At 50.3% G+C, this 24,050-nt stretch overlaps 4 protein-coding genes across 6 annotated transcripts in view; 3 read left to right on the top strand and 1 right to left on the bottom strand.

Annotated features, from left to right (window-relative positions):
- myo1f (myosin IF) overlaps positions 1-24,050 on the top strand; it is a 308,989-nt gene that overhangs the window by 141,109 nt on the left and 143,830 nt on the right.
- Positions 960-5,797, bottom strand: babam1 (BRISC and BRCA1 A complex member 1). Its single transcript, XM_030373377.1, has 9 exons — positions 5,681-5,797; positions 4,771-5,240; positions 4,583-4,641; positions 4,346-4,466; positions 3,467-3,545; positions 3,022-3,046; positions 2,779-2,908; positions 2,335-2,415; positions 960-1,891 (listed from the first exon to the last, which is right to left on the bottom strand). Exons 2-9 carry the CDS (start codon positions 5,233-5,235, stop codon positions 1,691-1,693), a joined length of 1,161 nt encoding a protein of 386 aa, XP_030229237.1. The 5' UTR covers positions 5,236-5,240; positions 5,681-5,797; the 3' UTR covers positions 960-1,690.
- On the top strand, positions 6,280-16,287 carry ushbp1 (Usher syndrome 1C binding protein 1). 3 transcript variants are annotated; one of them, XM_030373361.1, is made up of 14 exons: positions 6,282-6,598; positions 7,444-7,670; positions 7,890-8,020; positions 8,232-8,395; positions 8,651-8,824; positions 9,028-9,320; positions 10,222-10,335; positions 10,542-10,633; positions 10,780-10,915; positions 12,065-12,281; positions 12,472-12,639; positions 13,675-13,760; positions 14,438-14,542; positions 15,605-16,287. In XM_030373361.1, exons 1-14 carry the CDS (start codon positions 6,593-6,595, stop codon positions 15,768-15,770), a joined length of 2,079 nt encoding a protein of 692 aa, XP_030229221.1. In that variant the 5' UTR covers positions 6,282-6,592; the 3' UTR covers positions 15,771-16,287. The 3 variants fall into 3 exon arrangements, with proteins under 3 accessions (XP_030229222.1, XP_030229221.1, XP_030229223.1); XM_030373362.1 differs by lacking the exon at positions 13,675-13,760 and having other exon boundaries at positions 6,280-6,598; XM_030373363.1 differs by lacking the exons at positions 13,675-13,760; positions 14,438-14,542; positions 15,605-16,287 and adding an exon at positions 13,333-13,401 and having other exon boundaries at positions 6,432-6,598.
- Positions 22,327-24,050, top strand: part of LOC115556213 (nuclear receptor subfamily 2 group F member 6) — an 8,273-nt gene continuing 6,549 nt past the window's right edge. The window contains exons 1-2 of the mRNA XM_030373369.1: positions 22,327-22,777; positions 23,568-24,050. The exon at positions 23,568-24,050 is cut by the window's right edge and continues 100 nt beyond it. Coding sequence (XP_030229229.1) covers positions 23,843-24,050 — 208 coding nt within the window. The 5' untranslated portion in view covers positions 22,327-22,777; positions 23,568-23,842. The remainder of the gene's footprint in view (positions 22,778-23,567) is intronic.

Raw genomic sequence — 24,050 nt, 5'->3', positions numbered from 1 at the left:
TCAAATAGGCTACCTCCCTCAGCAGCATTCGCGCACCGCAACTACATGTAGAGGGGAGATAGATCGCTAACTAGCAGAGAGTTGTAAGCACTTTTCCACCCTTTTCAGTTGAGGAATTGGACTCCCCAAGCAATGTTATACTTAAAAGGAGCAAGTAAATTACATATTAATTTAGTCTTTCGGCCTGTAGCATATAAACAAAATGAAGCAACTGTCCCATATTTCTAACTGCATTTGAAGTAGACATTGAGACTCACAAAAAATGGACGCTATAGGACAGTGATCATGATTTGTCTCAATATCAGAATAACAACAATGGGTCAAATAGCAATGGCTGGTGGAATGGCCATGAAATAGGTCTGTATATGCAGTGTAAGCTTGTCCAGGCCCTGCAAGTCAGGTTGTAGGCTATGAATCTGAATGAAAAGCAGGTAAATAGGTAGTGGCCATCCCCAAAATACACCAGAATACAGGAAATCAAATCTATTAAATTCAAAAAAGATTATGGGGGGGGGGGAGGGGGGAGAACCTCAGACCCCCTGTCTATTACTGTGCCCCACCAACATGTTTGATCGCCAGCCGCCACTGGCCTGTAGCATGTTGTGGAAGAAGCCAGTATTTTGCAGAGCATCTTTCCGTAATCTTTGATGAATTAATCATCCTTTTATGATTTTTGACATTCCAGTATGTTTTTTCCACTAGCCTATATGTCCTTTAGCACAAAAACACTTTTACGCCATAATTATGCGAGATACTGGTTGTCAGGCTGAAATGTTTCATAACCGAGGGCTGGGTTATGCTCTGACTGACACTATAGGGACTTGGATTTGATGACTAACCCCCGACAGGTCTTATCAGTCTTTCACGCTACAAGCCTCTGAAGCGCTCACAGCTTCTGCCAGAGTAGAGTTGAGGCGTTCACAACTTGAGACGATCTGCAAAGGATCTGTACTGCCATCTACTGGTCACATCGCAATCTTTAATGAAGCTTGGAAACAATGACATTAAAGACAGATTCTTTAATATCAGGAAGGTTTTTAAAATATATACACAGAACAGGTTTCCAGTGGTTGGATTTCGATTTTTAAGATCAGTTGTTAGGTTGACTAAGGTTAACCTACTGTAGGCTAACCAAAAGCCATGATTGGCCCTTACGGATGAGCGACCAATCTGACAACACCAAACTTGATTAACAAATGCAGATATTACTTGAATTAAAAGAGGACGCTATGCATGCTAATGATCAAACACCATCACCACAACAGTAGAACACAATACACTTTCCCGTCTCTCCCAAGATCCAGTGATGGAAAATCTGCGTTGTCTACATGGATTGTTTTCTTTTAAGTTCATAAGAGTTTATAAAGGCCCCCAGATTTAGTTGGGGAGAAGGAAAACCAATAGCAACAGTCACCATGGAAACGTAACCGTTTCATATTTTTCTTGTGTGCTTCTTCGACTGCCTTATGTCCCCATCTGTGATCCTTCGACAAAGTCGACAAAGGCAGTTTTTAATTTCCAGCGAGTTCATTGATCCGGGCGGTTTGTTGAGTGTCACCATAACAACCGACTACAACAAACCACCACAAACTGTCGTCCTGTCCGCTGCCGCCCACGGAGAAGATAAAGAGCCCCGGGTCGGTCTGGGGACCCCCGGAGAGCTGGGGACCCCCCCGCTGGGGACAGGGGGCTACACGGCGGGCTCGGCCTGCGGGGGCGCGTCCCCCTCCAGCAGGCTGTAGGAGGCGTGGTTCTGGTACGGCCGCTGCAGCGGGTGCGACAGCAGCTTGGCCATGCAGTTGTGGAGCTCGATGGCCGGGCCACTCAGGGACACCTCGAAGCGGTAGCACAGGCCGCGGGCGTCCAGGTCGCAGAAGGTGCGGTAGTTGTCCTGAAGGCCGGGAGCATGCAAGACAAAACATGGATTGAAATCACTCAGACCACGCAGTGGGAGCCTACGCAATGTGCCTTTAAGTTGTTTATAAAGAGAGCAGGTTTAAATAAATACAAATTGTAAGCTTTGTTTGTTTTGTAGGACCTTTGTGTTTTGTTCAGTACTTTGTACTGAGGTTGTTTTGTGTTGTCTTGGTGATTCAATAGAATCCATTTGATTCATGTGATGCTTATACCAGTGATTCTGTACCCGCGTACCTGACCTGCACAGCGGATTATGAATAGGTTGTCTCACGATAATCGTACACATTAGTTTCAATATCCAAAGGTAGAACTGAATCATTTGACACTGCATCAAAGTAAGAGTATACATTTGAGGGCCTTGAAGGTCAGATGTTAGTGAGCAGCAGAACTGGATCACAGCCTTCAGTCGGCTCTCACCCTCCAGCTGCTGTCAGAGTCCTCCGCCCCGTTGTGCAGGTACACCACATCCAGGAAGAAGTACGGCGACTGCAGCATCTTCTACAAGGGACACATCGGGGAGCAAGGGTCTTTACTCAACACAAGGAAAGTTCCAGAGATATGTATGGTAGCAGACAGTATGGTACAACACTCACAATAACCCCTAGCACATAGCGATAGAGCCAGAGATATGAATGCTAGCAGACAGCCCCTAGATTGTGTTATTTAGAAGTAGAAGTGATAGCCCATGCACAGCATAGTGCTACAGCAGTAATAGACAAGAGGTTCTCATCTTGTGACCCCAATCAGTTCACCCCCATGCCTGTCCACTCAGAGGAGAGTCCAACTCTCTCTATCTAGTAGCTCTGGTGTCACACAGCAACCATGAGTACAACGGGGGAAGCAGGGCAGCAGGGGGCTCACGCTGACAGCCTCCGACGGGCTGAAGAGCATCTGGCCCACTTGGCGGCTGTACAGCAGCAGCGCCCGCACCACGAAGGGCGGAGGGATGGTCTGGACGTTGTCCATTATCGGCAGCTCAATCTTCTGACGGCTGCAAAGAAACCGGATTATCATTTAAATCCATTCAATGGATTCATTAATATGAAACACTTTACATGTGGTGAGATTATGACAGGGATATGGAAGAGGTTGCATAATACTCACATTACGTTGAGAAGATCTTCCAGGTCTTTAAAAGGAACGTGTCAGGGAAATAACGTACAGTACGTTCCTATCTGCTCCTACTTTATGGCTGGAGCAGTACTGGATGAATAATCCACTGAATGTTGAATCCATATACCAGTGCAATATTATTACAAGAATATCCACCCCCGAGGTAGACTACTAGCTTTTGTGTCTTATCCATGTTTACTGTACCAGATGCTGCTGAGCCTTGCCCACCTCCACTACTACTGTTCTGGCCTATATTGGACCATGAAGGCCCTGCCGTCAGTCAGGCTGCCGGGCCCAGGAACACCAATCAATATCAGAGAGGGTCTCTACAGTGTGTTTGCTGTAGAGCATGTTGTGTCTAGCATGTAGTGGGTTAATCTGTTAGATTATAAAATGTAAGTGAACTATCATGTATGCAAGTAGGCTGAAAGGATACTGAAAGATTCACACACATTGGTGTCCAGGTCATACAGACAGCTGCACAGCTCTCTGGGGTCAGAGGTGAACCCCGACAGCTAAAACACAAACATAGGGTTAGGGTTAGGGCTAGGGTAACCCTAACCATAGAGACATTACAGTCAAAAAGTACTAATGCTACATCGTGAGAAGACCGTCCACACAGGGTTGCTGAATAAGCCTGCCCCAGGTGTCCATGCTGTTGTAACTCTTCTCTGTTACAGAAGAAAAACACTAAAACAAACCCTGGTAGCACACAGGTCGGATTCTGACCCTTTTCCACAGACGTTATCGGCTCAACTCGACGTGACTGAGTGGCACGACTTGGTTTGGTTCCAGGCACGTTGTGTTTCCATCTAGAAAGTACCTCTTCAACGCGGGAGTGTCGTTATTCTAGCACACATGCGAGAAACTGCGAGACATACGCGACCACGTGACACACAAACCGACCTCCGTCACGGTCCACAGCGTGTTCTTGCAGGCTGACCCTGCCAGGTTCAATAATCAATCACTATTGTTGACTGAACGCCAGGTGTGGGGTGGCAGGTTCGGAGGTCGCGCTCATCATGACTCGTCCAGTGGCGTCACTCTGGCCAATCGGTGGCCAGCAGCCTGTTTACCTCACATAAAAGTATCAGATCAGCTCTCTTGAATCCTCGACGGAAAAAAGTATCAGGTACCTCGTTTAGGCGATCGAAATGCAAGAAAAGGGGGGACGAGTCGAGGCGAATTGAGCTGGTGCTGTCGGTGGTAAATGGTGTTGGTTCACAGTAGTGCCAATGAGTACATTTTGCTGTCCCTTATCTTTCGATGGTCTAAGGTGATCGGCTGTATTGAGATGGAGCCATGAGGAGCTTACCCAAAGAGCGTCGTCGTTCACTACAACCAGAGCAAACTCGTGCCTCTTGTCAATCTTATGCTTTGTTCTGACGAACATCTCAATCATCTTCTGGGATATGTTCAGGGCGTTGGTTTTGGACCTAAGTGTAAACACAAACACTTTTCAGTTTCCTTCCAGTGCAAATACCCCTCCAAAAAAGGTGACATTTTTCTTGAATAATGTATATTTGTAACATGTTGTCACATGACAACTCACCCATTAAACGACTCCAGCTTCTGCAACGACATCTCCTCCGAGAGATCCAAACAGATGATCTATCCGAAGGGTTAGAAGGTCAGCGAGGCGTTCAGGCCTTATTGGAACAGGTTTCAATATAGCAGTGCACCCTTTAATCAGAACTCTGCAAGCTGGGATCCATCAGAAAGGTGCAGGGATGGACATACCACTTTCTCTGGACAGTTGGCTCGGGGGGCACGGAGCTGGTATTCGGCAATGGGAGGAATGGGAGGAATGGGAGGAATGGGAGGAATGGGAGGAACAGCAGCCGCCAGCGGGGGCGGTGGCTGCGATGGTTTAGGACGTTCTTTCACAGCGACCGACGTGGGAAACGACCCGCTGGCATTGGCAGAGGCTAGTGCTGCTGCCCCTGGGGTCCCGACAGGACCTGAGGCCGCCGTGGTGCCGGAGGTGGTGGTGGTGGTGGGCGGGCTGTCACTGGTGGAGGCCTCTCCCTCCCCCTCCACCCGGCTGCCCACTGCGGGTTGAGGGCTGATGGGGTTCACGGTGCCCCCCAGGCTGCCGGTGCTGCCCCGACGGTCCTCCGCCCCCTCGGGGTTGGAGCGCGTCCGAGGGCGCAGCTCCACCAGACGTTCTTCTCCGTCAGCTGGTCCTGGCTCTGGAGTCTCCATGGAAACTAAAACCATGAAGATATATCGACATATATAACTAGGGGTCTGCTAACTAGCTATTATCATCACCAACCACGACTGAGACGTCTCCATTGACAAATGGTGGAGAAGTACGCATAAAGAATGAATGCACAAAACGTTTCTACCAGACTAATGATGCCAGCTTTAATCATCAAGACATTAATCGAATCTATGTCATAAAGATCTAGATAGCATTGTAGCATAGGTTATGCCACGCCCAGAACAAATTAGATGTCTTCTGATCAACTGTCGGGAAAAATAATCTACAGTATCGAAGAATATGGATATGGATAATATTATAATATGGAGGCCGAGACATGAAGGCTTTGTAAAGATGTTGTTATAATAAAGTCACAGAGCAGCACAACCTTCAGAGAAACCCCGAGACTGACGTTACTAGGCTTAGAATAAAGAAGGAACTTACATTACTGTTGACTGACTTATTAACAATAAACCGGTGCGCAGTTCTAGAAAGCGATGATTAGAAGTGTGTTTGTTGTTGAATGGACTACTTCCTCTTTGGAAACGTCCGGGAAGGAACCAACTGGCATCATGGGTAATGTAGTACCCAGAATGTAAAGGTATTTACAATAATTAAAAATATATAATGGAATAGTCATATTAACTGTTTTTCAACTTTTGTTGTCGTAATTACATATTTGATGGTTTACCAATCAACCATCTTACTCACAGAAATATATAAAAACGTGATTATATAAAAAAAAATATAAGAATACATTTTCTGGCATTATGCTAAATCAATATAAAGAGGTACTTATGTTTTTAGCCATGAGCTACATTAGGTAGGGCCATCTGTGCTGGTTAGAGTTAGGTTAGGGCCCATTAAATATCGAAAAACGATATAGTGATGACCAACCCCCCAGAACAAAAAAGAAATACGTGGAGGTGGTGGTGGGAGGTGGTGGTGGAGGGTGGTGGGAGGTGGTGGTGGGAGGTTGGAGGTGGAGGGTGGAGGGTGGTGGGAGGTGGAGGGTGGTGGGAGGTGGTGGTGATTAGAGTTTTTTTCCTCAGGCTTTGTTAGCTTTGCCAACAGCCCTCTTGTTACAGAGACATCCTGGAGAGCTGTGGGCAAACTCACAGCACTTTCACTGATCAGAGAGAGAGAGAGAGAGAGAGCGAAAGAGAGAGAGAGAGAGAGAGAGAGAGAGAGAGAGAGAGAGAGAGAGAGAGAGAGAGAGAGAGAGAGAGGGGGGGGGGATGACTTGAGAGGGTAGGTTTCACCACGGATAACGATGACTTTGTGGCAGTATGCGGTGGGAGGATAAGTAACTTTGTCCCGAAGGTTGGATCTACGTTGAGGATGAAGAGGTGAACCATGAAGGTAAGTCATCATCATCAAGGGCTTAAGTGGAGGCACGCACACACACACACACACACAAACACACACACACACACACACACACACACACACACACACGCACACGCACACGCACACGCACACGCACACGCACACACACACACACACACACACACACACACACACACACACACACACAGGGCCTGGCCACTGAACAGGACTTAAATTTCTCTCTCTTTTAATTGTTGAACTCAGAAAAAAGGCCCTGAACTTGCAACTGAATCAGTTTGTAAACCACAGTTAACAGAGTTATTTGCAACTTTTTATAATACTACAAATAACCTAGTTATTTGTAGTATTATATTTTTGTTGATTCATATAATAGTATTAACATAGCATGATTAGAACATCCGCATGAGTAACAAAGTTAAATATTCTGGGTTCCACATTTAATACTCAACACAACACAACTGACCGCTGTTCTGATGTAAAACATATCAGTCATAAAACTCTTTTGCATCAGCCAATAGTAAAATATTTATACTAAATAGTTCTAAAAACCAATCATGCTGCTTCTCGTTCTCCTGTGTAAATAAGGATGGGCTGAGCATGATTTCCCCAACAGGAAGTCAGCTCACAGGATGTTTCTGTTTCCTGCTTTTCCGCTCTTCAAAACAATAGCTGCTGAAGTTCTCAACAATAACAACTGTGTCATGATGACAATAACAGATTTTCTTTCCCTATGACTACAACTTCAAAACTGTAGTTCTGCTGCTCGAAAAAGCTGAAAACCTCATCTGCTTTAAAGGGAAATTGCTCGAATCACAACATATCATATCAATAAAAAGATTCCTCCATGTTTGTTCCAGCTGCAGAACGGCCAGCTGGTTCACTGTGAGGACACCGGCTCTTGTGCGCAGCGGGCCCTTGGGGCCATGACCCGGGCAGAGCAGGGCCCCCAGACGGGGGCCCCTCGGGGAGCCGAGCCCGCAGAGCCCTCCCCAGCTGAGCTGGTTCAGTGCCAAGAGGACATGGGCTCCTTGCTCAGCTCCATCGCCGAGCTCAACGTGAAGATTGGGAGACTGAAGGCGCCCAGGTGGGGGAGTTCCTACGTCTCCATATAGTCGTTTTGTCTTTCAACTTTAATATTTTTGCCAATTTTGTACTCACAGCGCAACTATGCCAGACACTTGATACTCTTTAATAAGAAACATTCTTATTTTCTGAAGTAATCAGCGAGGGGGTAGAGGGTTCTGCTCAGGGCTGTGTGTGTCCACCTAATACGAACAAGCCTTGATAACATGTTTCTGCGCAGCGAACCAGAGGACTTTAAACCCTCCAGAGTATCCCAACCCGTGCTTCAAGGCTTGTGGCACCACAGGCTTCTCACTGGAGGCCAAGAGAGGCCCCCAGCCCCAGGCTCTGACCGAGGCCCCCCTAACCCGGGTGGGCACACACAACCTTTCACCTTAGTTTTTTGATGTTTCATATTTTTTGTATGTTCTTTACTACCAAAGTAATTTCCATATCTATGTAAAAATCCCAAATAAATGATGCATCTAAACAAGAACAACTAGGACTAGGTCCATTGCCAGAAAATACTATTGGATTATTCCCCATAAACAAAGTGACTGCCGTCTAACTTTTCTTCCACCAGAGGGCAGACGTGAGTTATGGCCCAAACTACAGAAGGCTCTTACGGCTGTGGAGAGGTCCGTCAATACCAGGCGCAAATGGGCCATTCTCACCACTGCTACGGATCTGGTCAGACAGACAGAACACCTCGTAGCAGCTGAAACAATCACAGCGTCAGCGACACAGGTCTGAAAGTAGACAATCACAACATAAACAATCAAATTTAACAGATATCTTTTAAATAATAAATGAATAAAAACACGATCACTGCACACCACAACTAAAATTAAACTAAGATTGGAGTAACTGCATAAACATATACTCCGCAAGAAAAAAATGTGATTTACAATAGGAAATGTAAGACTCATTTATCGAATGTCTCCTGCAGTATATCCAATGTTCTGCGCTGCTTACATGACGATCTGTACAAACCCTTTTCAGATTCTGGAGGAGATACAAAGAGAGTTGGGGATTTCGTTTCCTCCAGCAATGCCAAATATAGAACGTCCACAATGCCGTATCCACAGCAGCTTGGGGGCGGAGACGCAGGCGCCCCCCCCACCCCCCCCCAGCCCCATCCCTCTGATGGGAGAGATGGGCAGCCTGCGGAGGAAGGTATCCTCCAAGTCACCTTTTATTGATTTAAAAAACAGTCCATGTATTGTTTCCAACGGCTCTCTAGATACCTTACACTTATGACCTTTTGGCACTTTTTTCGACAAATGAGGCTGAGGACAATTCAAGTTGGAATCAGTATTGGCTAAAAGAGAGAAATGATAAAGTCCCCGGGTGGGACCTGTGTGCTGTTCTCCCCACAGCTGGAGGGTCTGCAGAAGGCCTGGAGCTCCAGGAGTCCCTCCCCTCTCTACAGCCCTCCCGGGGCCTCCCCGTGTGGGCCTCGGAGCCCCAGGCTGACCTCGCCGCCTCCCTGCCCCGGCTCCCCCCTGCTCCTCAGGAGGCCGCTGCGAGCCTTCACAGCTCCTCTCTCCACGCTCAGGGACACCTCCCCCCCCGGCTCCCCCCGGCCTGCCAGGACCCCGGGGGTCTGCAGCGCGTCACCGGCCCCCAACTCAGCCAGCAGCCACGAGAGCGAGACAGAACGGTTGCAGAGGTAGGCTGGGGGTCAGGACCGGCTCAACTCAGTGTAAGGGTTAGGGGGTGGCTGGTTTACCAGTGTCTCTGTAGGACGCTCACCTCAGTGTGGTGGGGGCTGGTTTACCAGTGTCTCTGTAGGACGCTCACCGCAGTGTGGTGGGGGCTGGTTTACCAGTGTCTCTGTAGGACGCTCACCTCAGTGTGGTGGGGGCTGGTTTACCAGTGTCTCTGTAGGACGCTCACCTCAGTGTGGTGGGGGCTGGTTTACCAGTGTCTCTGTAGGACGCTCACCTCAGTGTGGTGGGGGCTGGTTTACCAGTGTCTCTGTAGGACGCTCACCTCAGTGTGGTGGGGGCTGGTTTACCAGTGTCTCTGTAGGACGCTCACCGCAGTGTGGTGGGGGCTGGTTTACCAGTGTCTCTGTAGGACGCTCACCTCAGTGTGGTGGGGGCTGGTTTACCAGTGTCTCTATAGGACGCTCACCTCAGTGTGGTGGGGGCTGGTTTACCAGTGTCTCTGTAGGACGCTCACCTCAGTGTGGTGGGGGCTGGTTTACCAGTGTCTCTGTAGGACGCTCACCTCAGTGTGGTGGGGGCTGGTTTACCAGTGTCTCTGTAGGACGCTCACCGCAGTGTGGTGGGGGCTGGTTTACCAGTGTCTCCTGGGTAGGAGGTCCCTCTTCATGGGGGGGGCTGGGTTACCAGTGTCTCCTGGGTAGGAGGTCCCTCTTCATGGGGGGGGCTGGTTTACCAGTGTCTCTGGGTAGGAGGTCCCTCTTCATGGGGGGGGCTGGTTTACCAGTGTCTCTGGGTAGGAGGTCCCTCTTCATGGGGGGGGCTGGTTTACCAGTGTCTCTGGGTAGGAGGTCCCTCTTCATGGGGGGGGCATGGTATATGAATACATAATGAATCCTCCAGGTACGTCAAGCGGCTGCGGGCGAGGAACCGGCGCCTGAGCTCCGCTCTGGAGCGGCGGACGGCCGAGCCGCCGCAGGGGGACCGGCCCACCCTGCAGATGGCCCTGGCATACTGGTACACACACACACACATGCACTCACACACATGCACTCAAACACATGCACTCACACACATGCACTCACACACATGTATGTTGATCCATTAATTCTATACAAATAAACACGTGGTATTGTGTACAAGGTCGAGGTTGCATTGTGTATCCACTCCCGTTTGTGTAAAGATGATGCTTGGATGATCTGATTGTGGTTTTGTATCGACAGCCAGGAATGTGAAGAAGCTTATAGCGAACTACTGTCCCTGTATGAGTTGAACAAACAACAAGGCGTTGAGGTCTGCCAGTTCCCATCATCAGGCGAGTGAATGCTTATCAACAACCTGTTTAAAACCCCTAACGCAAACGCTGACCGCATTCCATAGTACACATTCACACTCATAAAAAAAGAAATCACAGCCTCAATCTATATTCAAACTCAAGAATGATCATCTTCCACCCTTCAGGCCCCGCTGGGGACCTGCAGCAGTCTAGTAGTCCGCCACACCGCTTCAGGTTCCCCGAGGCCCATCAGCTGTCCACTTCCTTCTCCACAGCAGGGGGCGCTGTGGGGGGCGACGGTTGGACTCTAGCTGAGCAGAGGTACTGAGAGGTAACCTTTATAATCCAAAACAAAGGGATGCACGACTGGTGGTTATGCTCATGTTCATTGAATGAAATTGGATGTTGATAGATGCTACGTCATGCCAGATGAGTCATCAGCAGAGAATTTAAACCTTTCATGAAACGTGCACCCATAGTCTTATCCTTGAACCCTTCATCTCACACTATTGAAGCACAGGGGGGTTAAGGTTAGGGTCAGGGTTAGGGTCAGGGTCAGAGTTAACACTGATGGGGGTTAGGGTCAGGGTTAGGGTTAACACTGATGGGGGTTAGGGTTAGGGTCAGGGTTAGGGTCAGGGTCAGAGTTAACACTGATGGGGGTTAGGGTTAGGGTCAGGGTCAGAGTTAACACTGATGGGGGTTAGGGTCAGGGTTTGGGTTTACACTGATGGGGGTTAGGGTTAGGGTTAGGGTCAGGGTTAGGGTTAACACTGATGGGGGTTAGGGTCAGGATTTGGGTTAACACTGATGGGGGTTAGGGTCAGGGTTTGGGTTAACACTGATGGGGGTTAGGGTTAGGGTTAGGGTCAGGGTTAGGGTCAGGGTTAGGGTTAACACTGATGGGGGTTAGGGTCAGGATTTGGGTTAACACTGATGGGGGTTAGGTTTGGGGTCAGGGTTAGGGTCAGGATTAGGGTTAACACTGATGGGGGTTACGGTCAGGGTTTGGGTTAACACTGATGGGGGTTAGGGTCAGGGTTTGGGTTAACACTGATGGGGGTTAGGGTTAGGGTCAGGGTTAGGGTCAGGGTTTGGGTTAACACTGATGGGGGTTAGGGTCAGGGTTTGGGTTAACACTGATGGGGGTTAGGGTCAAGGTTTGGGTTAACACTGATGGGGGTTAGGGTTAGGGTTAGGGTTAGGGTCAGGGTTAGGGTCAGGGTTTGGGTTAACACTGATGGGGGTTAGGGTCAGGGTTTGGGTTAACACTGATGGGGGTTAGGGTCAAGGTTTGGGTTAACACTGATGGGGGTTAGGGTTAGGGTTAGGGTTAGGGTCAGGGTTAGGGTCAGGGTTTGGGTTAACACTGATGGGGGTTAGGGTCAGGGTTTGGGTTAACACTGATGGGGGTTAGGGTCAGGGTTTGGGTTAACACTGATGGGGGCCGTTCTCTGCATGGCTCCTCAGGGCCGCTTCCGTCGGGCGGGAGGCCGCTCTCCGGCTGCACATCCAGGGTCTGACCGCCGCGCGGCCCCTGAGGACTGGAGGAGAAAGGCCCCTGGTCCCCGCCCCCGGGCTGGCCCCAGACCCGGGCCCCGCTACATATGGGCTGGAGCTGCAGGAGGATGAGCGGGCGAGGGGTACAGAGAAGAGTCTGCCGTTCGAGGAACCTTTCACCGTCGGGGTAAAGTCGTTATAATCTCTTGTGCAAGAGGAATAAAAGTCCTTCAAAATCTAGCAGGTCCTGTTGCACATCAACTGTTCAATGAAGAGAAGAGTGCAGATAAAAGACATACATGAACCATCACCGTTATTTCCAATGAAGTTCCATTAAATGGAGCTAAGTTTCTATTGATCTATGTTCACCCGGTCAGGAGGAGATGGCCGAGCGGTCGGCTGAGACCCACCTGGCAGAGGAGGAGCTGAGGTGCCTGGACTGGGCTCTGCAGGCCCTGAAGGCCCAGGATTCTCCCCCCGGCCCCCCTCTGGCACCGCACCCCCAGAGCCCCGGAGTGGGGCTGCTGCACCGCGCTGAACCCCAGGTTAGGTTTAGGGTTAGGGGGTTAGGTTTAGGGTTAGGGGGTTAGGTTTAGGGTTAGGGGGTTAGGTTTAGGGTAAGGGGGTTAGGTTTAGGGTTAGGGGGTTAGGTTTAGGGTTAGGGGGTTAGGTTTAGGGTTAGGGGGTTAGGTTTAGGGTTAGGGGGTTAGGTTTAGGGTTAAGGTTAGGGGGTTAGGTTTAGGGTTAGGGGGTTAGGTTTAGGGTTGAGGTTAGGGGGTTAGGTTTAGGGTTAAGGTTAGGGGGTTAGGTTTAGGGTTAGGGGGTTAGGTTTAGGGTTAAGGTTAGGGGGTTAGGTTTAGGGTTAGGGGGTTAGGTTTAGGGTTAAAGTTAGGGGGTTAGGTTTAGGGTTAGGGGGTTAGGTTTAGGGTTAGGGTTAGGGGGTTAGGTTTAGGGTTAGGGTTAGGGTTAGTTGGGCCGCTGCATCGCGCTGAACCACAGGTTGGGGAGAGAAGCGTTCCGAGCGCCATGACATTGTGGGACCTTCGGTGACCTCCACACATTTACAGAATCTAAAACGGTACAGCTGTGGAGATCACCCCGGGAGGGCTGAGGGGGGGGGCTAAGGGGTGGGCCTGGTGCCAAGACACCCCCGATTTAAATCGACCCCTCGCGGGAAATCAAACATCCACCAAAGCAGCCTCCCTCCAGGCCAACGGGAGATATTTTTGTTCCACAAGGTCCTTTGGCAGCGCTGCCCTGCTGCAGTACTCAGCCGAGGGTTACCTCCATGAGCTGGAGGCGCCGCAGCTACCGCCGCGCAGCTACCGCCGCGCAGCTACCGCCGCGCAGCTACCGCCGCGCAGCTACCGCCGCGCAGCTACCGCCGCGCAGCTACCGCCGGCACATGTTCCCCCTTGAAGGACACGAGCTAAAGTATCAACGTCGGCATCGTTTTTATATTCTAAGGATCAAGCAAGGGGACTATGATCAGGAAGAACTGGGATGCAACTGTTCCTACTCTAAAGGGGTTAAAGTAATATGAAAGACTCAGGTGGTAACTAATCCTGTTTTTGTTTCAGTCACTTCCTGAAGCAGAAGACAATGGGAACACCTCTCGTTCTCAGAAGAAAGACAATCTGGAAGAGCTCCACGTTATATTTCAAAGGTGCAACAATGAGTTGAAGCTTTGACATGATCCAAAGATTTTATGTTGGATTGATTATTAATCGAGTTACACCTGAGATAATGTTACTCAAGCCTCCTCCCCAGGGTGACAAAGTGTTTTCTCATCTTCATTTTAACATCAGGTTATTGCTTATGAGTTTTGTAATCCTGATGTCCCTGAAACAGAAACCCTTTTAGATTGATGAAGATGATTACAAAAACCAGAGTTGTTCTCAGCCTGTGGTGCTCTTTATAAATGTCCTCTCTTGTTATAAGTCTATGAACAGAATGGAAACAACAACAAACTATAAGGCTACGTTTCACATCTGCACACAAATTTGCACAGGTGTCTAAACTCAAAGATATGTGTGAGGGGAATGTTTAATTTCTTTCTTTCTGAGACTTCCTCCTCCCACTTAACTTGAATGACTTAGAGCAACACTCATCTTTGTGAGATCAGGGTGGAGTCAACAGTCAACTGATAAAAAGTGGCGTACAGGACCGAAGCAGACAGAACATTAGCCTAGCATTAGCCTAGCATTAGCCTAGCATTAGCCTACTTATGGTTGCTATGCCACACACATCTGTGTACTAGTGCCGTATTTTCTTTTAAACTCCTTAGTATTGGTAAGGGGACAGTTTACAGTGTGTAAACTGTCAGCTTGTCTTCCCATCCAGAGATCAAGGTTTGAAGAAGAGACTGTCCCTCGTTCGGGAGTCCTTGGCCACAGCTCTCCGGGACAGCGCCCCCCGCAGACGGGACAGCGATGACCCCACAAGCCGGTACACGTCCTAGTCGTTTACAAATCCTAGAATATCTTGATCCCCTTTTCTGCTTCATGGCATCCCCCTAGCTAAGGCTTAACTATAACTATAGCCCTATAACTAAGGCTTAACTATAACTATAGCCGTATGGCTAAGGCTTAACTATAACTATAGCCGTATAGCTAAGGTTTAACTATAACTATAGCCGTATGGCTAAGGCTTAACTATAACTGTAGCCCTATAACTAAGGCTTAACTATAACTATAGCCCTATAACTAAGGCTTAACTATAACCCTAGCCCTATAGCTAAGGCTTAACTATAACTATAGCCCTATAACTAAGGCTTAACTATAACTATAGCCATATGGCTAAGGCCTAACTATAACTGTAGCCCTATAACTAAGGCTTAACTATAACTATAGCCCTATAACTAAGGCTTAACTATAACTATAGCCATATGGCTAAGGCTTAACTATAACTGTAGCCCTATAACTAAGGCTTAACTGTAACTATAGCCCCATAGCTAAGGCTTAACTATAACTATAGCCCTATAACTAAGGCTTAACTATAACCCTAGCCCTATAGCTAAGGCTTAACTATAACTATAGCCCTATAACTAAGGCTTAACTATAACTATAGCCGTATGGCTAAGGCTTAACTATAACTGTAGCCCTATAACTAAGGCTTAACTATAACTATAGCCCTATAACTAAGGCTTAACTATAACTATAGCCGTATGGCTAAGGCTTAACTATAACTATAGCCGTATGGCTAAGGCTTAACTATAACTATAGCCGTATGGCTAAGGCTTAACTATAACTATAGCCGTATGGCTAAGGCTTAACTATAACTATAGCCGTATGGCTAAGGCTTAACTATAACTATAGCCGTACGGCTAAGGCTTAACTATAAATTATAGTTAAGAAATTATAGTTAAGCCTGAGCTGTGGGGCTATAGTTATAGTCTATAACTATAGCCCCACAGCTCAGGCTTAACTGTAAGTTATAGCTCAGGCTTTTCTCCTCATTGTGTTTCCTGACAAGGTCACATATCTGATGAGTAAATCAATTGTATTTTAGGAAAGCAGCGAGCGCTCACAGGAGCAGCCGGAGGAGGTACCAGGAGCAGGTATGGAGGCTGGAGCAGAAGGTGGCAGCCATGTCCCAGAGCCATCTGAGTCAGATAGCCGGCCTGAAAGCCACCGTGGAGGCCCTGGAGGGGAGGCAGGAAGAGACGGCTCTGTGACCGTACCCAACACCTTTAACCTTTATTAGATCGGCCCTGTGTTATACCCTAACCCTACCCCTTTAACCTTTATTAGATCGGCCCTGTGTTATACCCTAACCCTACACCTTTAACCTTTATTAGATCGGCCCTGTGTTATACCCTAACCCAACACCTTTAACCTTTATTAGATCGGCCCTGTGTTATACCCTAACCCTACACCTTTAACCTTTATTAGATCGGCCCTGTGTTATACCCTAACCCTACACCTTTAACCTTTATTAGATCGGCCCTGTGTTATACCCTAACCCAACACCTTTAACCTTTATTAGATCGGCCCTGTGTTATACCCTAACCCCAACACCTCAACGGACATTAGAACCTGTGTTACATCATAACCCCCACACCATAAAGGACATTAGAACCTGTGTTATATCTCTCTGGGCAGAATAATGTTGGTATTGTTTTGTTTGAGGATCAAATCTGTGGTCTTCCCGCCAGAAGGTGAAAGTAAAGCAAATTAGACTGAAAAACAAAACGAGTTTGTCAGTTTGTCTGGTCTTTGCAGCCTTGCTGGGTTGGACACAAACGCACACACACACACGGACATGCACGCACAAGAACACGCACACTCACACACACACACACACACACACACGCACACACACACACAGACACACAGAGACATATAATGGTTGACAGCTTGCACTCATGGTCCTTTGACAGTTTGTCTATAGCTTGGGTAAATCCATCCTCTGTGTTTAGGCCCTGTTGGCCCCTGCGTTTAGGCCCCGTTGGCCCCTGGGTTTATTGGCCCCTGGGTTTGGCCCCTGTGTTTAGGCCCTGTTGGCCCCTGGGTTTGGCCCCTGTGTTTAGGCCCTGTTGGCCCCTGTGTTTAGGCCCTGTTGGCCCCTGTGTTTGGCCCCTGTGTTTGGCCCCTGGGTTTGGCCCCTGGGTTTAGGCCCTGTTGGCCCCTGGGTTTAGGCCCTGTTGGCCCCTGGGTTTATTGGCCCCTGGGTTTAGGCCCTGTTGGCCCCTGGGTTTAGTCCCTGTTGGCCCCTGGGTTTAGGCCCTGTTGGCCCCTGGGTTTGGCCCCTGTGTTTAGGCCCTGTTGGCCCCTGGGTTTAGGCCCTGTTGGCCCCTGGGTTTAGGCCCTGTTGGCCCCTGGGTTTGGGCCCTGTTGGCCCCTGGGTTTGGGCCCTGTTGGCCCCTGGGTTTAGGCCCTGTTGGCCCCTGGGTTTAGGCCCTGTTGGCCCCTGTGTTTAGGCCCTGTTGGCCCCTGGGTTTAGGCCCTGTTGGCCCCTGGGTTTGGCCCCTGGGTTTAGGCCCTGTTGGCCCCTGGGTTTAGGCCCTGTTGGCCCCTGTGTTTAGGCCCTGTTGGCCCCTGGGTTTATTGGCCCCTGGGTTTAGGCCCTGTTGGCCCCTGTGTTTAGGCCCTGTTGGCCCCTGTGTTTAGGCCCTGTTGGCCCCTGTGTTTGGCCCCTGTGTTTGGCCCCTGGGTTTGGCCCCTGGGTTTAGGACTTGTTGGCCCCTGGGTTTATTGGCCCCTGGGTTTAGGCCCTGTTGGCCCCTGGGTTTAGGCCCTGTTGGCCCCTGGGTTTAGGCCCTGTTGGCCCCTGGGTTTAGGCCCTGTTGGCCCCTGTGTTTAGGCCCTATTGGCCCCTGGGTTTGGCCCCTGGGTTTAGGCCCTGTTGGCCCCTGGGTTTAGGCCCTGTTGGCCCCTGGGTTTGGCCCCTGGGTTTAGGCCCTGTTGGCCCCTGGCTTTGGCCCCTGTGTTTGGCCCCTGGGTTTGACCTGACAGCATCAGAGCTAGATCTTGAGGGGTTGAGAGCTGGACTAGAAGGTCATCAGCTCCTCAAGAGGTCCTATTCACTCTGCTCTTCCTTCTGTAATCTATACATATATGTGTTTGTATAGATTCATACATGTATATATATATATGTGTGTGTATATATTAATATATATATATATGTGTGTATATATCTTACCTGTAATATATATACATATATATATATACCTTGCGTATATAGATTCATATATATATGTGTGTGTATAGATTCTTATATATATAATATATTTTATATGCATAAATATGTGTATATATATTAGTATATTTATTGATATATATGTGTATATATAGATATATATATACAAGGTTAACCTTGACTAAAGAGCCTCTGAATGAACGCTTTGTGTAAAGACTGATATCTTCACTGATAACCAGCTCGTGTTACACCGTCTGTTTGTTTCCTGCTAATGGGCCAATAGGATTATGAAGTCAAACACAGAAGGTACATACAGTGGCTGCCTGTTGGTCTTCAGGCCTCCAGCGGGGCTGAACAATGGCTCCTGCTGCTGGGTTAGGGCTAGGGCTAGGGCTAGGGCTAGGGCTAGGGCTAGGGCTAGGGTTAGTGCGTGTGCGTTTGTTTATCTGTTTGTTGCTCTAACAACAGCAGCTCAATGCCCGGCTTCCGGTTTAAGGCGGCTTGGTTTGCAGCTACGAGCTAATGAGGTCACTGAGCTCCTCAGACCGCAGCACTAGATTAGGGTTATGAAGGTGAAGGGGAGGGGCCTGCAGCTAATCCTGTTAGTATCTTAGAAGTCCTCCATTGAGCTGATTAACAACATTTTTACCAACATCCCAAAGAACACTGTTGACCTGCAAGGTCTGGCCAAAGGCAGGAGGCTACGGCCAACAGGGCAGGAGGCTACGGCCAACAGGGCTGGAGGCTACGGCCAACAGGGCAGGAGGCTACGGCCAACAGGGCAGGAGGCTACGGCCAACAGGGCAGGAGGCTACGGCCAACAGGGCAGGAGGCTACGGCCAACAGGGCAGGAGGCTACGGCCCACAGGGCAGGAGGCTACGGCCAACAGGGCAGGGGGCTACGGCCAACAGGGCAGGAGGCTACGGCCAACAGGGCAGGAGGCTACGGCCAACAGGGCAGGAGGCTACGGCCAACAGGGCAGGAGGCTACGGCCCACAGGGCAGGAGGCTACGGCCCACAGGGCAGGAGGCTACGGCCCACAGGGCAGGAGGCTACGGCCCACAGGGCAGGAGGCTACGGCCTACAGGGCAGGAGGCTACGGCCCACAGGGCAGGAGGCTACGGCCCACAGGGCAGGAGGCTACGGCCAACAGGGCAGGAGGCTACGGCCCACAGGGCAGGAGGCTACGGCCCACAGGGCAGGAGGCTACGGCCAACAGGGCAGGAGGCTACGGCCAACAGGGCAGGAGGCTTCGGGCCACAGGGCAGGAGGCTACGGCCAACAGGGCAGGAGGCTACGGCCAACAGGGCAGGAGGCTACGGCCAACAGGGCAGGAGGCTACGGCCCACAGGGCAGGAGGCTACGGCCCACAGGGCAGGAGGCTACGGCCCACAGGGCAGGAGGCTACGGCCCACAGGGCAGGAGGCTACGGCCCACAGGGCAGGAGGCTACGGCCCACAGGGCAGGAGGCTACGGCCAACAGGGCAGGAGGCTACGGCCCACAGGGCAGGAGGCTACGGCCCACAGGGCAGGCTTAAAGAGATGGCGGACGGCATTCGGGGTCACTGCTGCAACCCCGAATGAGAAGCTAAAGTACAACAGCATTCAAATGACGATATCATCATCATCATCATCATCATCATCATCATCATCATCATCATCATCATCATCATCAATCCTTTATTTAACCAGGTAGAAATTCATTGAGATCAACATTTCTTTTACGAAGGGCAAATCAAATAGCCCTTCCCTTCAGATGCCCTGTCCCCTTGCCCATGTTTGAATGAGGCCACATGAAACCCATCTCAACCAGAAGCCCCACTATCAGCTCTAACCCTACTAGCCCAACTGGCAGACATGTTGTTCTCCACAGAAGCTTCTGATCTGTTGACAACAACGCGCCAAACAACAAATGTGGAGCTTCCCACCATCTACAGCTAAGGGGGGGGGGGCGTAGAGAGAGAGAGAGAGAGAGAGAGAGAGAGAGAGAGAGAGAGAGAGAGAGAGAGAGAGAGAGAGAGAGAGAGAGAGAGAGGGAGAGAGAGAGAGAGAGAGAGAGAGAGAGAGAGAGAGAGAGAGAGAGAGAGAGAGAGAGAGACAGAGACAGAGACAGAGAGAGAGAGAGAGAGAGAGAGACAGAGACAGAGACAGAGACAGAGAGAGAGAGAGAGAGAGAGAGAGAGAGAGAGAGAGAGAGAGGGGAGAGACTGAGAGGGAGAGAGAGAGGGAGTGTATGGGAGAGAGTATGACTTCTGGCCTGTGGGCCAAAGGGCAGTGGGGCTAATGAGAAGGGAACAGGAGTCATGTGCTCAGAGACTTCATACCACAACAACAAGGTTAAAGTTTAACTCCCTCGCCAAAGGCCTCTGCACCTTTCAAGTAAGGCAAGCTATGGTCAAGCGAGCAGGACATCCCCAAAACACACATATACGTACGGCTTTGATTGGACAAACTTCAAATAACCATTTCTCTACCTTTTTTCTCCTTGTGATAAAAGTGTGTGTGTGTGTGTGTGTGTGTGTGTGTGTGTGTGTGTGTGTGTGTGTGTGTGTGTGTGTGTGTGTGTGTGTGTGTGTGTGTGTGTGTGTGTGTGTGTGTGTGTGTGCGTGCGTGCGTGCGTGATTGTTTCTGCGTGGGGAGCGTGCTTCTGTGTTCTCTGTTGGCTGACTTGCTGACTGCTGAATGCAGGGACCAGACCAAAGTAGACTGTTGAGAACTGCTGAGTTCCTGACCTGTAGTTCAAAGATGCACACACACACACACACACACACACACACACACACATACACACACGCAAACACACACACATGCATCCCCTCCCCATACACACACACACACACACACACACACACACACACACACACACACACACACACACACACACACACACACACACACACACACACACACACACACACTCATACACACACACACGCAAACAAACAAACACACACACGTTTTATTTATGTGCGCATGTGCTGCTATATCACATGCATACATCTATAACATAGCGCTATTAGCATTGCAAACACAGTGGAAGACTCCCATAACCTCCTCCACATCCAAACGCTAGCAGAGAAGGGAAGCGTCCTTTGGTTTCTCTCGGGTCACAGAGTTTGTTCCGCACTGTCTGTGGAGCATGTGACCAGCGACAGGTTCAGGACACACAGCGCTTTGAGGACGCCTTCAATACGTTCTCTGTGGAGTTCTTTACTCTGCAATCTGGAGGCTATTTGAATACTCTGCTGTGGGCTCAGATTGTCCGTTTACTTCAATAAATGTTCAAGATGCCGTTCACATGACCGCCGTGTTTGCATCTCTTCAAAATAGTTGTGCTTACATGTAACTTTTGTTGAGGCTATCTGGGATTTGTCTCTTTTTGCAAATGGCTGAGAATCCAGGATATGTCAGCCTTAGCCTAGAACATCGACCCAGACCCCCTAGACCCCCTAGACCCCCTAGACCAATACGTAACCCAGACCCTAACCCAGACCCCCTAGACCCAGACCCTGACCCAGACCCCCTAGACCCAGACCCTGACCAATACGTAACCCAGACCCTAACCCAGACCCCCTAGACCCCCTAGACCCAGACCCTGACCAATACGTAACCCAGACCCTAACCCAGACCCCCTAGACCCAGACCCTGACCCAGACCCAGACCCTGACCCAGACCCCCTAGACCCCCTAGACCAATACGTAACCCAGACCCTGACCCAGACCCCCTAGACCCAGACCCTGACCCAGACCCTGACCCTGACCAGGACAGCGGTGTAAAATAAGTACTAGAGGATCATGTAACCTTCTGCTCAACTGCAACAGCAGCAACAACAACAACAACAACAACAACAACAACAGGACAGAGAGGAGGACAGAGAGGAGGACAGAGAGGAGGACAGAGAGTACAGAGAGGAGGACAGAGTGGAGGACAGAGAGGAGGACAGAGAGGAGGACAGAGAGGACAGAGGACAGAGAGGAGGACAGAGAAGACAGAGAGGAGGACAGAGAGGAGGACAGAGAGGACAGAGGACAGAGAGGAGGACAGAGAAGACAGAGAGGAGGACAGCGAGGAGGACAGAGAGGAGGACAGAGAGGACAGAGAGGAGGACAGAGAGGAGGACAGAGAGGACAGAGAGGAGGACAGAGAGGAGGACAGAGAGGACAGAGAGGACAGAGAGGGCAGAAGGAGCCCTTCCATGGGCTCGGTGTACTGACCTGAGGCTCCCCTGCCTTGTTTTAGGGCTGTATTGGGGTAACTCCCTGCACACCCCGGCTGGCCTGGGGTCAGGGCTTACAGAGGTAGTAAACAGTCAGTGAGGATTCTTTTCTCTGTGTGTGTGTGTGTGTGTGTGTGTGTGTGTGTGTGCGTGCATGTGTGTGGCTTCAGCCCACTCTGTGCTCTTTGACTCTACTGGCCTTATAAGGCAGCCAGTGCCATGGCAACCACAGGGCTTGAATAGCAGTGTCAAATCCCTGAGCACACAAGCTCACTCTCTCCAGGCTGGGAGAGGGAGAGAGAGAGGAGCAGTAGGAGGAGAGAGGGGCAGTAGGAGGAGAGAGGGGCAGTAGGAGGAGAGAGGGGCAGTAGGAGGGGAGAGGGGCAGTAGGCCTGTCTGGGCTGCACACTGGCTCCCACTAGGGTCTGGGACTGGATTATTTTGCCGGTGCTTTGCCTAATTTATTCCTGCTGGGGCCGCGAAGCTCCGGAGGAGAAAGGGACGGGCGGGAGAGTGCAACAGTACGCCCCGACCGGCACGCGGAGCCGCACTGACAAAACAAGAGGAGAACCAGCCCTAACCCTTACACCGTACAGAGACAGGATCTGAAGAGCTCCTCGCACACGTTGTCTGGGGTTTTCTGTTCTTTGGCAAGGCGGTTGTGGCAGAAGAGCCAGAGGAACTCGGAGCAGAGGACTCAACGGGGCCAAGGACACCGCAGGACTTGTTGGATGAACTTTGATCTCGAAAGACTGTTCAGAGAGAGGAAGAGGACTTACATGAATTCATACCAAGCCTGGGAGAACTCCCTGGACAACGTTTACCAGTACGCTACAAAGCTGCTCCTCCACGCCACAGCCAACATATTAAACTGTAGAAAGGATATCAAAATACCTTTTTATATAGCTGAGAGGAAAAATAAAGTTCTTCCTCTTGCACAGACTCAGTGAGATGATCTTGAACCGTGAGATCAGCAGATAACTCAACGCAGCAGGAACAGGTCGGACTCGTTTAAGGGAAGAGGGCAGGGCAGTTTAACCCTGCCTGAAGGCGGCTAGTGCCCCCCCCCTCCTCCTCCTCTCGCCTTTTCTGAGAAAGTAATGAAAGAGACAGCAAGCGAGAGAGATAGAGAGAGAGAGAGAGAGAGAGAGAGAGAGAGAGAGAGAGAGAGAGAGAGAGAGAGAGAGAGAGAGAGAGAGAGAGAGAGGGGGGAGAGAGAGAGAGAGAGAGAGAGAGAGAGAGAGAGAGAGAGAGAGAGAGAGAGAGAGAGAGAGAGCAAGAGAGAGAGAGAGAGAGAGAGAGAGAGAGAGAGAGAGAGAGCAAGAGAGAGAGAGAGAGAGAGAGAGAGAGAGATCGCGCAAAGAACAGTCTGAGATTCTTCCAGTTAGAGTAGGAGAGTTTAAGTCCCCCACTTCTTGGTGGGGATTAGGGTAAGATTAGGTGTTTTTCGTCATCGAGGAGAAAAGCAAGAGAGCAAGGGAGGGAGGGAGGGAAGGCAACAAGGAGTAATTTAGTGTTTCCTGTGAGAGGGCTGCACCCTTTTCTCTGCCGTGAACTTTGAACCACTCCACTTGTGTCTGAATTCTTCTCCCCCCCTTCTTTCTCTCAAACCTCAGGAGCCATTACTCTGAGGTCAGGACAAGAAGAGGTGGAACCGAGAAGAGGAGAGAAAGCCCCAAGTCCCCTGAAGGACCTCCAGGTCATTCAGCACTGGGGTAGAGGTCAACCCCCCCGAGGGACTCTCGGACTAGTTCTTCAACTTGGGCTCTTTGTTATCCACCCTTCTCCTCGAGGAGGGGGGACAGGCTGCTCTGATCCTGGAGCCCTAGCGGTCTCCCCCATGCAGTAGCAGAGGACTGTCCTCCAGCGGACCACTTGAAGGGTGCGTCGTATGTTTGACGGGGCTGTGCCTCGCGGTAACATGGCCATGGTGAGCGGGGGTTGGGGCGAGCCCAACGGGGACACCAACGGACTGGGCGGGGGTGGGGGGAAGCTGTTCCTGAAGCGGGACGAGGAGGGGGGCTCGCCGCGGGCCGGCGGCAGCGACGCCGAGGCGGCGGACGAGGACCGGGCGTGCGTGGTGGACTGCGTGGTGTGCG

Source organism: Gadus morhua, chromosome 12 (assembly GCF_902167405.1).
Source record: "Gadus morhua chromosome 12, gadMor3.0, whole genome shotgun sequence".
In the NCBI taxonomy this organism is placed as follows: domain Eukaryota; kingdom Metazoa; phylum Chordata; class Actinopteri; order Gadiformes; family Gadidae; genus Gadus; species Gadus morhua.
The sequence above is the reverse complement of the archived record's forward strand: the minus strand, read 5'-3'. Positions and strand labels throughout refer to the sequence as shown.